This window comes from Bubalus bubalis, chromosome 6 (genome assembly GCF_019923935.1).
Source record: "Bubalus bubalis isolate 160015118507 breed Murrah chromosome 6, NDDB_SH_1, whole genome shotgun sequence".
In the NCBI taxonomy this organism is placed as follows: domain Eukaryota; kingdom Metazoa; phylum Chordata; class Mammalia; order Artiodactyla; family Bovidae; genus Bubalus; species Bubalus bubalis.
Window position 1 is genome coordinate 115,061,623 of NC_059162.1, and position 15,886 is coordinate 115,077,508.

General features: G+C 46.2%; 1 protein-coding gene across 12 annotated transcripts in view; it reads left to right on the plus strand.

Moving 5' to 3' along the window:
• AGAP1 (ArfGAP with GTPase domain, ankyrin repeat and PH domain 1) overlaps nt 1-15,886 on the plus strand; it is a 559,406-nt gene that overhangs the window by 378,543 nt on the left and 164,977 nt on the right. For all 12 annotated transcript variants that reach the window (XM_025289491.2, XM_025289492.2, XM_025289493.2 and 9 more), the window contains one exon: nt 4,707-4,875. In XM_025289491.2, coding sequence (XP_025145276.1) covers nt 4,707-4,875 — 169 coding nt within the window. The remainder of the gene's footprint in view (nt 1-4,706; nt 4,876-15,886) is intronic.

A 15,886-nucleotide genomic window follows, 5' to 3' on the forward strand; every position in this document is an offset into this window, starting at 1 on the left:
CATCATGGATGCATTTGGGTTTCTCTCTAAGATCTTGTTAAACTGCTTTTTGGTACCCTATGAACACATGAAGCAAACCATCTTTCACCAGACAGCCAAAGGTAACAAAGGGATGGGAAGCAGTGAGAATCAATATAGTAAGAGTATTTTTAGGGACTATTGATGGATTGCTGTATTTTGAGCTTAACTTCAAGGGCCAAATGCCCCCAAGCTGACTAAGATGAACTCACCATTTACTGAGAACTGTAGGGCGTCAGGCAGACAGAGGGCTCTGGGATGGCCACGACGACGACACCCACACAGTGTTCCCTTGGCTGTCTGGGGAGAGCTCCTGGATGGGTTTTTTTAGGAGCCTCGTGCAGTATTTTGATAGGGACTTGATGCCAGTCTCCTGGCTGGAACTCGGTGCTTCTTCAGTGATGACCTTCCGGTCCTGGTAAGTCGTAACCGTGAGATTTTAGGACAGAACCGTTACCGCAGCGCATTCATTAATGCTCCAATCAGGAGGGATCTGGTACACCCGCCAAGGTGCGCAGGGCTCCGCGCCGTCTCCAGGGCGGCCCGAGGAAGGTGGGAGCCACGTGGAGCCGTGCTGCCGTCGGCAAGCTGGGAGCTGCGGGTCCCTGACACGCTCTCAGTTGCTAGCAGGTTCCCTCACTGTACCTCATTTGCATCTGGGACATCAATTAGCATGTTTGTTGAGGCTAATTGAATGAAACTCAATCATAGCTCTTAATTGCTTGACTATGTGAAAAGAAATCACATTAATGCAGCTAATTAAGTGTACGGCAATAGATGCAACATAATTAGGAGGAAAATGTAAAAAACAAGGGATGGCAAAGGTGCGGGAGCCGGGTGGCAGGGGGGCACCAGGCGCGGTTACCGAGCTCCAGCCACCCGGTCCGGGACGGTCCCTCCGCTCCGGCGCCTGCTTGCAAAAAATAATCCAGGCGATGAGCACGGACAACTTGAGAAGAAAAATGCAAATAGGTTTGCAATTACTACTTTTTCAAGCTGTTGAGGGGCAGGAGATGGCACCTCTGGGGGGCCGGGCTCTTGAGTGGGCCCCAGGGACTTGTTAAGTGCTGTTTAAAAGTACTTGGCTTTGAATTACCCTCATGCCTTGTTAAAGGGTTTTTTCCCCTTTTATCCTCGATCAGCATTTTTCTACCAGGAACACGGGGAAGGGATGTATCTGGAACATTTGCATATCAAAATCAAGCTCGCCGGCTTTATTTCGCCCTGCAAGGTCCCTACTTTGGACCACTGGGCCCCACGTCCCACTTCTAAGAGCCGACATTATTTAGAGGTTGTAGCTTCAATTCCTCAAGTCCCAAGCTGGGACCAGATGAAAAGGGTAATTCTTTCAAAACCAGAAAACTCCCGTGTTGTTTCTCTTGGGAGAAGCTCGAAGCCACTCATTCAGGTATCCACCTGTTTCTGAAAACACCAAGCTGAAAGACTTGTGTGGACTAGGAAATGCATCTTGTAAAGGTTTTAGCAATGTTAGAGGCTTGAAATGTAGGAATTGCCAAATTTACCCTCTGAATTTCTTAAGAACTAATTCTTCTGTGCTTTGAAGCACCTAACTCAGGCAGGAAAAACAGATCCCTCAGCCTGTGCTGAGCCAAAGATAAATGGGTCCCTTCGCCACATTCAGATCTGGAGAGCTGGCACTTGGTACATTTCTATAATAATTTTAAATAAAATATCCTGGTTATTGTATGTTAAAACATGCCTATTAAAAAGGAGGCCATGCTGAGGCTTAGTCACTCTCTGATTAGGCTCATTTCAGAGCCCATAAGCCATAAATGCTCAATTACACTCCTGTTATTGTATTTTAATTTGTTAAGAATTGGCATTAAAGAAGAAAGTTATAGCAAGTTGATATTTTTAAAGGAGTAACTATGCAAGAAGGAATTCATTATTTACAAGTCCTAACTTTGGTTTTGAAACTTGAGGTTTGCCCCTTTTCAGGAAATATCAATGGAAGTAAGTGAAAACTGCTTGAGAACAACCTTTTTTCCACAGTGACCTTGACCTTTGGTCCTGTGCTGACTGAAGGTCACTTCCCTGTTTTTTGTTCGCCGGCCTCTTGATAAGCTTCGTCCTGAGACCTCGGTGTTTCCTCCCGTCTGCCTTATCCTTCAGCCTAATCTAAGGATAACGACTTTCTTTCTATCCTTAGTCCTCATCCTTTTGAGATCACAATTTTTTTCATAGTAAATACTATTTGTGGTGGGAGTCGGGGGGTGCAGTTTCTAAGCATCTTAACTTTCAAGTGGAATCTTTAGTCTGTTCCAAGTTGGACACAGCACCTCCCTTCCCGAAACCTGTGATAACTCTCCTTCCAACATGCCCATGGCCAACCCTGGCAGATGTCCGCCCCCCCAAGAGATGGGAGATGACATGCCCGGCTGGTCCAGCCCCAGGTGCATCAGTGCCTATGCCCCCGGCTTCCCCGACTGACGGCGTACAAGCCGGTGCAGCCGCTTCCATCTGGATGGTTTATCATCGCTGAGGAAGGCCCAGCCTCGCCCCTCCCTGGAGGAGCTGGTCTGAGTTCACCCCCACTGTGGTGCACCCCCTGATCCTTCCCCTATCCGTCTGCAGTCCCACGTTCCTCCTGAGTCTAGCTGCGGCTTTTTGAGCTTCTGTTACGTGCTAAGAATTGTCCGTCTGAGGTCTGTCCTTGGGCGGTCCCCTGTGACCCCGTTGCTTTTTCTCTTGCTGGGCTGGTGCTCAGCGAACCTTCTGGGGTTCTGTATTCTCCATCACAGGCTCCCCTCATGTGATGGAGTTTCTCTTCCAGCACTTCCTCCTCCTCTGTTGAGAATTCTCCCAGCCCCTTTCCTGAGTCTGGAGTGGCCCCCACGTGGCCACAACTCTCAGCTGCTTAGGTTCCAGGGGGAGGTGTGATGCTCAGCCGGTTCTCCCCCCTGCATATGGCCGAGAGAGGACGGCTCTGTCTGTCCTGACAACTCAATTTGGGTTCTTGCCACGGGTTGGAATCTTGGACTTTGGATTCCTTCTTGGGCCATAATTTCTATCAGAAAACTTCCTGCTTCTGGATAGATCAGTCCCTGCTTCTCAGCTGCCTCACCTCCTGAAATATTGACCTTGTCTTGCAATTAAAAGAAGCCAGTGGGGTCCTTCTCTTGGCTTCCCTGGTACTTTGTGTCTCCTCTCGAGTGTCCGTCACACACCTTGATCAACTTTCCTGGCCCCTTTGACTGTGCAATTGCTGCTAGACCATCGCCTCCTTCTCTCCCTGCATCTACTGGCCCTGTTGACAGGTAGCTATGAGGAAACGGCTCGTTGCTCCCGTCTCCCTGGGTCCCTTGCAGCCCACACACTGGCTCCTTTGGTAGTTCTTCTAAAATTAGATTGACTTGAACTCGATTGCTTATACGAAATACACATGTATTGGTTTTTCTTTGATATCGTAAAATGAATCCCCCCAGGATTCTGCCAGGCTCCCCAGGCTGCAGTAGTGGTAAAGAACCTGCCTGCCAGTGCGGGAGACGTAAGAGACGTGGGCTCAGTCGCTGGGTCAGGAAGATCCCTTGGAAGAGGAAGTGGCAACCCCACTCCAGCAGTCTTGCCTGGAGAATCCCATGGACAAAGGAGCCTGGTGGGCTACAGTCCTGGGGTCAAAAAGAGTCGGACACGACTGAAGCGACTTAGCAAACACGCAGGAGGGATTCTGCCAAGCAAGGAATCCGTTTATTTCCTTCCCTGGTTCGTCTTAAAACACTTGAAATATTATTTACCCAACAGTGATTTAGATAGACTGCATCGTTTCTCAGTGTGTGACGTTGGTTTAATGATATGTCTGCAGAGACAAGGGGGCTTATTGCCCATAAAAACGCATGAAAAGATCAATAACTCCTAATGCGCCAAGAGACCCCTCACCCTGGGTCTCAGTTGCCGGCTCATCTCTGCCCATCCATCAGCTGACTCCTAAGTATTGTTTTCCTCCACGTGGAATTGCATGACACCCCACTGTGTACCTAGACTTCTCCTTAGTTCCATGATAACCGCTAGTCGTTCACCTCCAAAACACAGACAGCAGCAAGACACTGTTTCTGAGTACAGCGAATCCCTTGAAGAAACCTCACACTGAGTATAAATAATGTGCTTTCTACTTGAACATCCAGCTCTTGTCCATCCATCAGGGACCTCTGTTTTTTCAGCACCCTACCACTGACCCCTCAGACATCTTCCTGAACAAAACGCTTGGCCTCTGAGTTAGAGTGTTTACCTGAGTTCCCAGCAGACAACTTAGCTAGACATTTAAGGGTATCGCCATCAGAGACAAAAAGGTTATTAAAAATAGTTCCTACTCCATGGAATTTTCCCTGCAACTCACAGGAAGAGCCCAGGCTCCTCATATGGCATCTGATAAGGATCAACTCACAGAGTAGGATTTCATGTCTGTATTTATTTTCTTTATCCTCCTGCATAGAAGTGTCTCCTATATCTCCAGAGCCTGGGCTAGTTCAGGACACAGAGGCAGAGCTGATTTCAGTATAATGATAACACCATCAGGACAAGACAGATCAAAGCCTCCTTATTTTTTAAAGCGCTCACCACCGTGGAAGGCTCATAGGATGACGCCTCATGATGTCTCATAGAACCTCTTGTCCTAGATTGTAGAAGGTCTCCCTTTTAATCTCTCTTGGGTGTTTTAACGTTTTGAACAGGATTACATGCAGAATGTTCACGGTAAAGAGATTGATCTTCTGAGAACCACTGTGAAAGTCCCAGGGAAGAGGCCCCCCCGAGCCACATCGGCCTGCGCACCCATCTCCAGCCCGAAAACCAACGGCCTGTCCAAGGACATGAGCAGCTTGCACATTTCACCGAATTCAGGTAAGCTCACAGCCGACCTGCTGAAGAGATCCGGCCCAACTCCAGCGATGGGTGGCCCCGATGTGGGGACAGTGCTGAGCTTCTCGGGTTAAGTGGAGGCTTTGCCCATTGGACTGTAGGCTAAGGGACAGCCTCTCATGTCTTCCGCGGGTACTTGTTCCCCCTACAGCTTGGGTCCCAGCACTGCCCACAAGCAAACTGTGGCACTTTGAGTCACAGCTGCATGGACCGCTAGGCTTTTCCAGGGCTGGGTGGTTGAAAGTTGCATCTTACACGTGATGGAGGATTTAAGGGCCCTCTGAAAAACATCAATTCACTGTTAAAGTGTCAAGGATTAGTCCTAACTAATTTGTCGTAAATGTGTATAGAAAAATGCAAATACCAATTTGGAGCAAGATTTAAAGCAAACCATTGGACCTGCACAAAATCTCAGACTCTCTCGGTTTTGTATTGTAACTGTTATGTCTTCTTCGACACAGCTTTGGTCTTCTGCATTCTCTTTTAAAGGAGGATTTGTCTTTCATTCAGCATCAGAGAAAATCAGTGTTTCTCAAAATGGATGTGTTGAGAAATTCCCAGCCTCGGTGTACAACGCAAGCCCTCCAGGGTATTGTGGTTCATTGTTGTATAAGAGTCTTGGCAAACCATGCTGTGGCTTTTGCCTTCCATGATTTCTTATCAGAGGAAAGGTGGTGAGGACTTAAAGTCTTCCCACCAACAAACTTGGACTCCTCCTAACAAATGGAATCCCTTAACAGATTTCAGTTATTTCCTTTTTTGTCTCCAGCCTGCATCTGATTTTCTCAAAATAGATTTCTGTGCTGTAGTCATTCCTAGCATGTGTCCCTGCCTCTTAAACACGCTGCCTTTTTTCCCTTTCTGAAATGCTAAATGCTTTTAAAAAGGAATGATGCTGACCCCATCGTTCCACGGTGTGAATGACATTGTTGGCCAAAGGAGGCTAATAAAAAGGAGATAGAATTTGGGGTCCGCCGGCCTGTGCCCTACTGCCGGGTGCTGCGAGGTGTTGGTAGGTAACTGACCGCACTTTGCATGAGGCTGGTCCGGCCTGGCCTGCCTCCGTCACAGAGGTGTGATGGCAGGTGCTGTGGGAACCCATAAACACAACACAAACGTCAGCTGTTGTTACTAATCAAAGTAAAACTCGGCTTTCTCATAACAGAGACATTAGTTCATTCCAGGAAGTAGACAAGGTTACCCTATGGGGTCTCATGGCCTACTGACCTTCCTTCCAAGAGATATGTGAATTTTCCCTTTCAGGATGGTGTGCTAACTCTATGGGAAGAGAGAAAAGTGCCCAAGGGAAAAAAAAACTTTTCTATAGTGAATAAAAAGTTGATGTCTTCATTTTAAACTATTTTTTTGTTCAAAAAGTACTTATTGAGTATCTCTTCCATGCCAGGGATTGTGTGTTGTGTGGATCCCAAGTTCCCGACCTCCAGAACTTCCATGCAAGGCAGTCACCCTTTATGGAAGGAAAGTCACCAACTTTCCATTTCCCCTTCTAACCAACCGTCATGCCACATCTCTCCATTTATTTATTCAAATCAACAAGCGCATATGAAGTTTCTAATGTGTGCTGGTGTCCTGCACTCCGGGGGAACAGAAATATGAGATGTTATCCCTGCCCTCTGGAATCTCAGCCTCTGGGTAGTGGGAGAGATGAGTAGATGAATCAGTGCAGCGGCGCATAGTCAGGGCAGGTAAGCGGGTGTGAAGGCCCAGGGCCATGTGCTTGGCTCCACCCCAGGAGGTGGGACAAGGCTTCCGGGGGATGCCCATGTAGGTGGGAAGAAAGGGTGGGAACTTGCCAGAAAGTAGGACGAGGAAAGAGTCCTGACAATGTGAAGCCGTGTGGGCTATGTAAGATTTGGGGTTTGGACGTCATCTTGAGATTTGTGCTCTTTGGAGCTTAACCACCACTTACTGTCCTAAGGAAAATGTCGTGTTTGTTAACAAATAGAAAACACACTAATGCCATATAAACCTTATCACATTCCCAGAAGATGTTATGTTATGGGCCTCAGCCAAGGGATTGAGTTCGCAATGTCCAGTTGCCTTGTCTTTAAGAGTCTTGCTGTTGGGTGAATGGGAGGCTTTGGGGCACAAACAAAATCCTTTTTCCATGGTCACACCCTCGGTTTATTACAAGCGGGTAATCAACCTACACCGCGTGCATTGCCATTCAGGGAGCCCAGTAGATTTTTCTTCCTCCTTGGATCTCAGGTAGGGGCGCGAACAGTGCAAGTTCAGGGCATGAAGGAGGGCACCCAAAGCCGGTGCTCCGGGACAACCCAGAGGGAGAGGGTGGGGGAGGTGGGCAGGAGGGGGATTCAGGATGGGGGGGGACACATATATAGCTGTGGTTGACTCATGTTGATGTATGGCAAAAACCGTCACAGTATTATAATTATCCTCCAATTTAAATAAATTAATTAAAAAAAAAAAAAAAAAACAAGTAGGGACTCGGAAGTAGGAATATGATGTCCGCCGGAGCACAGCACCACTTAGGGGGAGGAAAGCCGCTCGTGGTCACAGGGCTCAGGGCTGAGGTGCCCTCAGCCAAGCCCTGGACGGCGTCACCAACTGGTGTCCAGCAAGAGTGACTTCTACCCTGCTGTTCATAGAACTGTCTCAGGAAGAATTCCAACTCAGCACACTTAATTCAAAGTAAATCATTGCTGCTTTTAAGTGATGGATTTTTTTTTTCAGCTGAAAAATGGGTATTAGTTATTTTAGAGCTACTTGACAAAGAACTTACCACAGTACTTAACCTCATCTTTCACTGTCAACTCATTAGAATTCTGCCACTTTGGTTTAGAACTCTGGATGAACTGCTGTTTCTTTTCAGCTTTTTGATTGCTTGTTTCACTTTCTATCTCCACGTATAGACTCAGATCGATGTTGTGTGCCTTCCCTTCTATAACTTTTACAGTCACGTAGGCCTGACCTGATACACACTTATTCTGAAATCTTTGTGCATAACTTACTAATGTCTTAGAATAAAAGTCTGGAGTTGAAGTGACTCGGTAAACAGATACAAACATTTATAAGATTCCTGTTACACATTTCCAAATTCATTTCTAAAGAGGCTTTATAGAAAATAAACTTCTGTGTATAGAGTGAGTGCTCACTTCACTTTTAAACATTTTTAGAATCTATGCTAATCTCCTAAGCAATAAAAGTATTTCATGCTTCGCTTGTTTCGATCCTTCAGTCTGTGCTGACGTTGAACATCTCATGTGTCTTTCGGTCACCTATGTTTCTATGTTGTATTCTTTAGATGTATCCTTTGCCCATTGCTGCCCTAGGCACTTGTCTTTTGCTTGTTAACATGTAAGAACTCTGTATATTAAGGGTATTAGCACTTTGTAGTATATTTTGCAGCTACTTCCCCAGTTTACTATTTGCTTTTTTGATTTTATGGTCTTCCTTACATAGAGAGGTTCTCCTTCTTTGGTATATAATAAAATCATTAGACTTGTACTTCTATAGTTTCTATGTTAGGTATTTAGAAAGCCTTTAATAATCCTGAAATAAGATCGTAAATCATACATATTTATTTCAGAGTTTTATAATATTACTGTTGGTCCCTTTCCCTTTTTTATATTTAACCTCTAGTCTGCCTCTAAATTTGTTTGAGTCTATTATATGTAATAGGAAATCTAGTTAAACTTTTTATTCAAATACATAACTAGTTTTCTTCCTCTCTTTGTTATTTCCTTTTCCTGTTGACTCTGTCTCCTTTCTTGGGCAACTACCTCATTTAATCAAATTAGTTATGTTTCTGGGCTTAAAAATGTATTCCATTGACCTGCTTTCTCCACATTGTGTGGGTTTCCTCCGCCGTCTTAGATTCATGGCTCGGTTTATACCTGGTAATATAACCTGTAACAGTTTCTTATTACTCTTTGACTTTATAGTTTTTCTTGGTTATTGCCACCCATTTTTTTTTCCAATAAACTTCAGAATAACTTGAAACCTTCTCTTCCCCCTAAAAATAATCTCACTGTGACTTTAATTGTCATGCTGTTAATCTATGAATTAGTAGTAGAGGAACTGACATCTTAGCTATATTGAGTTTCTTATTCTAACACAGTTCTTTCCCATTTATTCAAACTTATTATATACCCCTCTGCATGTTAATTTATTCTATTACTGTTAGGACAGATCAGATTACTGTTAATCCATTCTATTACTTTATAATTTTTGGTGAAATGTGAAAGTTATATTTTAGGGGGCGTGTCTATTATACCATCTAATTGGTAAGAAATAAGAAAGCTCTGAATTCTTGTATTTTTTATATCCAGCCATCTTAACTTTTTCTTAGTTGAAATAATTATCCAGATGTTTCTCTTGGTTTTCTAGTGTGTAGTCATGACGCATTCCGTGTTTCACGTCTCATGATGCCTAACTATGTTGATGTTGACTTTTAGATTGTCTCAACAGGTGTAATGATTTGGGTCTGTATTGCTCCACCTCTTGTACCATTCCCTTACCATCATTACTGAATCAGTGCCTGCCCAGCCCTGATTAGTGCTCTGGAGTTCCAGGGAGTGAAACAAGACCCTTCCTCCAAGGGCTGTACACTGCAGTGGGGGCTGGAGGAGTCAGACGATAAACACACAAGTAAGACCATTGAAGCTGGTGGGTCTAAAAGGGGCAATGGGGTAGAAAATCACTTGGGGGAAGGGTGAGTCTTATGCTATTCCTAGTATTGGGGAGTGGTTTGCCAGTATTGGAATGCTGACTATATCTCAGACATTAAAATGCTGGAAATCTGATGATATTAACATCACGTTTTGCCAGGGGGTTGGGAAGGAGGAGGAAGAACACATTGTCATACCTTCATACTGCGGACCCAGCCTGGGTCTCATTTTGGGACTTGCGAGTTAACCAGAGCAGAAGGGCTGCGGTGAAGATGGGGAGGCTCCCGGCTCCACTGTAAGGAAATTACAGCTACCATCAGGGCTCCCCAGATAGCTCTGTGATAAAGGATCTGCCTGCCAAGCAGGAGACACAGGTTCGATTCCTGAGTCGGGAACGTGTACTGGAGAAGAAAATGGCAACCCACTTCAGTTATTCTTGCCTGGGAAATCCCACGGACAGAGGAGCCTGGCAGGCTGCAGTTGCAAAGGAGTCCGACACCCCTGAGTGACTAAGCAACAACAGTTACTATCATCAGAAAGATTTAAGAGGTTGGTTCTTGTATTCACAAAATGAAGCAAACAAAAGATTAGATGAAAAATCTGAGGAGAAATTAAGGGGGGAAATTGCAGAAATAAAAATTTCAGTAAATAGATTACAAACTATAAAGAACATAGCTAAAGATACTGCTGGCCATCAAAGATATAACAGAAGAAGGGATGCTGGAGATAACCAAGAAAATGCCAGGGTCTTCCCATTTGAAGAGTCAAGTATCACATTGGATAAGAGAGTAAGCTCTGTAAACATGGACAAGTTCCCCAAAGCATCCAAGTTAAGGAAAGACTGAGGTTAACCTATCAAGGAAGAAAACCCTTAGTGACCTTGGCCTTCTCAAGAACAACACCTTGTATTTGTTACATGAACAAATCATTTTGAATTTAGAAGCTTATGTAGAGTCAGGCTATTATCAATCAAGTGTGAAGGCAGAAAGAAAACATTTTTGGATAACATACATGGATATAGGACATTTCCCTCTCAATGGGTTTTTGAAAAAATTACTTCAGCATCTACTCCAGCAAGAAGACGGAAAATCCAGAAGATGTTTGTTGATTCAGACCTGATTCAATTCCCCCCTCCCCATCACATCTTTCCCTTCCTCCAAGATCAGTTTCTCAGGATGCCCAGGGCAGCATCTCCCTTTTCCATTCTTTTTATTTATTTGTTTTCAGTTTTAGCTGTGCTGGATCTTTGATGCCTTGGGCAGGCTTTTGCTAGTTGCAGCAAGCGAGGGCTACATTCCTTGCAGTGCTCAGGCTCTTCATGGCTGCAGCTTCTCTTGCTGGGGAGCACAGGCTCTCGTCATGTGGGCTTCAGTAGTCGCAGCTCATGGGCTTGGTAGTTTCGACTGGTGGGCTCTAGAGCCCTGGCTCAGTAATTGTGGCTCACCAGCTTAGTTGCTCTGCAGCATGTGGGATTTTCCTGGACCAGGGATCAAACCCATGTCCCCTGCATTGGCACGTAGATTCCTATCCACCGCACCACCAGGGAAGTCCTACATTGCCATTCTAAGGGAACGCATCAGAAGTCACATTTTAGAGAATCTACCTAACTGTCATTTCAGGGATGCTTCCAGAGAAGGTGGAAGGACTTCCACTTCCCTGGTGGCTCAGACGGTAAAGTGTCTGCCTACAATGTGGGAGCCCAGGTTCGATCCTTGGGTTGGGAAGATCCTCTGGAGAAGGGAATGGCAACCCAGTACTCTTGCCTGGAAAATCCCATAGACGGAGGAGCCTGGTAGGCTACAGTCCATAGGGTTGCAAAGAGTCAGACATGACTGAGCTACTAAACTTTCTAAAAAAAAAAACTTTTCCAGAGAAAGTGGTCAAATGTCCAGAAATACTTTCTGACATGAGTTTGGGGCCAGGTTGGTTGACAGAATACAGAATTATGTCAGCTCTGACAGTTATTTCGACATTTCAGTAGAAAGCAAGAAAACACAAGGGCCCACAGTGGGGGCTCTGGAGGCACAGACACTAAACTGAATCCCGCCTCCCCGATCTTAGGACCTTGTGCAGGTGTCTCTAAACGCCCAGCTTCCTCGTCTCGAAAACGGGAGAACAGTGCCTGCCTCCACCCCTGTAAGGGTAACACAAGCTGTGCCTTTCCAAAGCCTGACTCTTTAGCTCTGTGTCAGGAATCCATCATGATAGTCCGGCTCATCACCGGTGAAGAAAAGGAAGAGGGTTGAGAACTCAGGTCTTTGAATTAATTTTGCAGGTGCCATGAAGTGTTCATTTAGCCGTTGGGTAGACTTAGTGGCTTAGACTTACTAAGCCTGTGCCCCCCACCCCCCAGCTCCCCCCACGATGGCAGCAGGAGATGCCCCGGATCTCCAGGGGCCCCCCGCTCTGCTGCTGTGTGTCCACCCTCTCTGTACTCCTGTGCTCTCCCCAGCTCCTGATTGCAACATTCGATCTTGAGATGACGACTCTCTCGTGGTCCCCAAAGCACGTCTTTTGTTGGGTATTTATGGTTGTGTTTTCACCCTCACCACACTGATGCTGGGACCTCTGTGAAAGAGGGGAGACCTTTCCCCCCCACTTCTCCTCCACCTCCCCCCAGCACAGGCCCCCAGCAGTTTCGAAATAGGAAAGCCACCCCCAAGGGTCGAGCTGATTTTTTTTCTGGTGGGGGGCGGCGAGGATCTCAACGTGTTTTGCGGATGAACCACCGTTGACATCGAAAGTCTCAACCATGCTGTTTTCCTCCACACTTCAGTAATCAGGACATCCAGCAAACCCATAAAAAACCAAACTAATAGCATGAATATTCAGTGACCTAGAATACTAATTATTGTCATGAATATTAATGTGATCGGACTTGCTTTTTCCTCTCCTCTTTCTCTCCCGTCCTCTTTCTCCCTCTCTCCCTCTCCTCTCTCTCTCTCTTTTTTTTTTTTTTTCCACTTAGCCGGCTCTAAAGATGGGTCATAATGAGAGCATTTAAGAGGGAGCGCGCTCTCCGCCGTGACAGGGACTGGGGTAATAAGGAGAGCTTGATTAACGCGGAGCACTTGGGGGAGAGATGAGAGGCTTCACGTGGGCCTGATCGGGGGAGGCAATGAGACACCGGCGGGTCTGTTGCTGCTCCCGGAGATTAATGAGGCCTAAGAGTGCATTAGGAACAGTGACAAAGGTTTGATCTAATGGGCTCAGTCATTTTTCCTTTGAGTGACAGACGCACAGAAGTAATTGGCTGTGCAGAATGGCAGCTCATTGGCGGTACTTAAGGATACATTATCCCCGTTGTGTGGCCCGCAGAGGCTGTTTATCAAAACTGCTCACACTGCAGACGCCGAGTCGTAAGCTGCTGCTACAGTGCTAATAGCTATTAAAAAAAAAAATCACGAGCATCAAAACTGGATCCATGGTTGTCTCACAGAAGCAAAAGTTTTCTTTGTTTAGTTTCAGATGGTCTAGAAGACATGGTAATAACTCCAGAGCCTGTTCCGTGAGCCAGATGAGCGATCCCCTCCCGGTGGGTCACGTCTCAGGCTTGTTAGGGCTTCAGAGCCTGGCTTCTCACCCCGTCCCTGCCTTGGCCACCCGATTATTGCCCACACCCTGGGTTCTGTTTACAGCACGAACCTGCCGGTACATAAATTGGACACCTCGCCTAAACTCCTGTAACTTGGCAGAACGCTTACAGACTCTCGCTTTCTTGGTTGAGAATTAATTTGCTTGAGAATACTCCCCCAAATCAGCATCACATGGTGAGGTCTGCTTCCATAAACCAGGTTTCAGCGGGCTAGGTTTTGATAGTTAAGTAGTAATTCATTATTTTGAGGTTAAACATGTCTCGTGGGGTTTCTCTAAGGCTAGAATTTGAGAAAGTTGGTGACATCTGAAGTGAAATGACTCAAGCCATTATTTAGTTCGGCGTCTTCTGCTCTTAGGAGAAATGCCTTCTTACTGCTGGCTGTTTCTCTGTTTACACGTTCTTCCCACTGAGGCTTAGGCAAACGTGTGCTATGTTGTTTCCGGCATTAAATTGTAAACTCTTTGAGATGGAGATCACTATTTCTCTTCCTTTGTGATCCTCTCCTAATGTCATGACCCCGCAATTATTTTTGCATGAAGTAAATATTCTTGAATATCACCTGTCATGTGAGATGTAAGTGATAAATATTGAGGGTAACTATGTTGGCTTTCAGATAACGGTTCCTCCATTGCACTATTCTGTGGTTGAGACCTTTGGGGTACAGTTCACATAGAAATCAAAGCCACGCCTTCCAGTTTAAGGAAACCATCTTCAGTCATTTAAACTCCAAATGGAGTGTTCCTTTCTGTAAGAACTGACAAAAGTAAGTTAACCCTTGATGATTTTCATTATAAACACACGAGGGATGTTGGCAATACTAAGTTGTATATCTCTGTGGGAACAGATATTCCAATAAGTAAATAAAAGTTGCTGTAGAGACTTTCTCCCCTCTCAAAAATGTGTGTGTTCAGTGGAGAATAGGATTTCAGCTGTTGATACGATGCTTTCATGATCAGCAAAATAGTCAGCATGGAGGAGCTATAGGAAAAGGGCTGGGGAGGCAGAGCTCTGAGACAGACGTCAGTACGTGACCCACTGTCTTCAGGAAGGCTGGTCAGGGCTTCAGGTTACAGCCCTTCTGTGTGAGTCAAGTCCATGGTTGGCCTACTTGCTGCGTAATCATTCCCACGTTGGCAGAGGAGAACCAAGTCATCCTGATGCTTCACCAGCTCCGAACCTTGTGGCCTGGCATTTCAAGTAACCACACCTGCAGAGACCTTGCCTCTCTCTGGAATGTTCCTAGTGAGGAGTCAGCCCCCCAAATGTCCTGACTCACAAACAAGTAGCCCCCTTCACATCCTCACAGTTGCAAACACGGAGTTGCTCAGTGCCCTCACTCCTCACAGACGGCCTCTATTCAGTCCTAAGAGATGATTCTGTGAGGCCTGGAGAGGAGAGGAGGAAGTCCAGGTGGACAGGCCTGGGCATGGGGCCGTTGTGTGGGCATCACGGCCACCTCCTTGAAAGGGCTTAGGAGATGCAGTGAGAGCCAGAGACACCTGCCATCAAAGCAGTGCACCGCTCAGTTACAGGGGGTTTTGTGCAAATGCCTATTGCGTATATCAGATGGAGGAGGAGGACTACGATAAAGAAGGGACTGAGCAATTGGACTAAGTTCTTGAGGTCACAGAGCCAAATAAGGCACTAGAAGACAAGATATGAGCATCTTGGACTGTGTTTTATAAAACATTGAACTGAGTCATTGGAAAAGACCCTGATGCTGGGAAAGATCGAAGGCAGGAGGAGAAAGGCAGAGGATGAGACAGTTGGATGGCATCACCGACTCAATGGACATGAGTTTGAACTCTGGGAGTTGGTGATGGACAGGGAGGCCTGGCTGCAGTCCATGGGGTCACAAAGAGTCAGACACGACTGAGCAACTGAACTGACTGCGTGAGTGTTAAATTCATATTTTATTACTTAAAATCCTTAGTGTTAACCTCCTTTTGTGTAATGTTGTCATACCTCATTATAACTACCACATATAAACTTGTTCATATAACCTGTACTGAGAAATGGCTTGTGGCTAAGTAAGCATCGTGTAAACAAGCACGGGTGATGGGTGCTTTCCGTCAGCATCTTCAGATGCACAGTAGCCAAGTGTTCATCACTCACATATAAACGGGCAGGAGGCGACGTGCAGGTGTCATTGGCAACAATGAGTGCCACGCCCCCCAGCTGGAAGCCGCAGGCTTTGTCTTTGGAGTAAATATTTAAACCCATCTCCAGGTATTAGAACTTACACTCTGATGGGCTTAAGGGTTTCCTCCTACATTGTAGCAGACATCAAATTCTATCCGTCCCCAAGGTGGTGCGGCATCCCAGCGACGGGGTGTACGCTGGGATGGGCCTTGGATGCTCCAGCTCACCTCTCCGCACCGTGAGGCCCTCTCTTGCATCCGTTGCTTGCGTCAGCCCCGAGCACGTGGTTTCTTCTCTTTCTGTCTTCCACTCTCTCTGCTCTACTTCTGATGACTTGGGCGTCACCTCTGGTGGGGAGACTGAGCGTGGGGAGCGTGGCGTCAAGTTGTGCCAACACTAAACGCCGTGCCGGCCCGTGTGCAGGAGTAGGGCTTCAAGAAGCGTCATCCAGCGAATGAGTGCTCGGGCGCACGGGAGGTGTTGACTAGAACATCGAAACACAGATACAAGGCAAATGGTCTGAGCAGCTCACACACACCAGGACGCCACCACAAGGGAAACAGGTGTAGAGTACCCAGACTTTTTAGATTTTAGAGTCAAA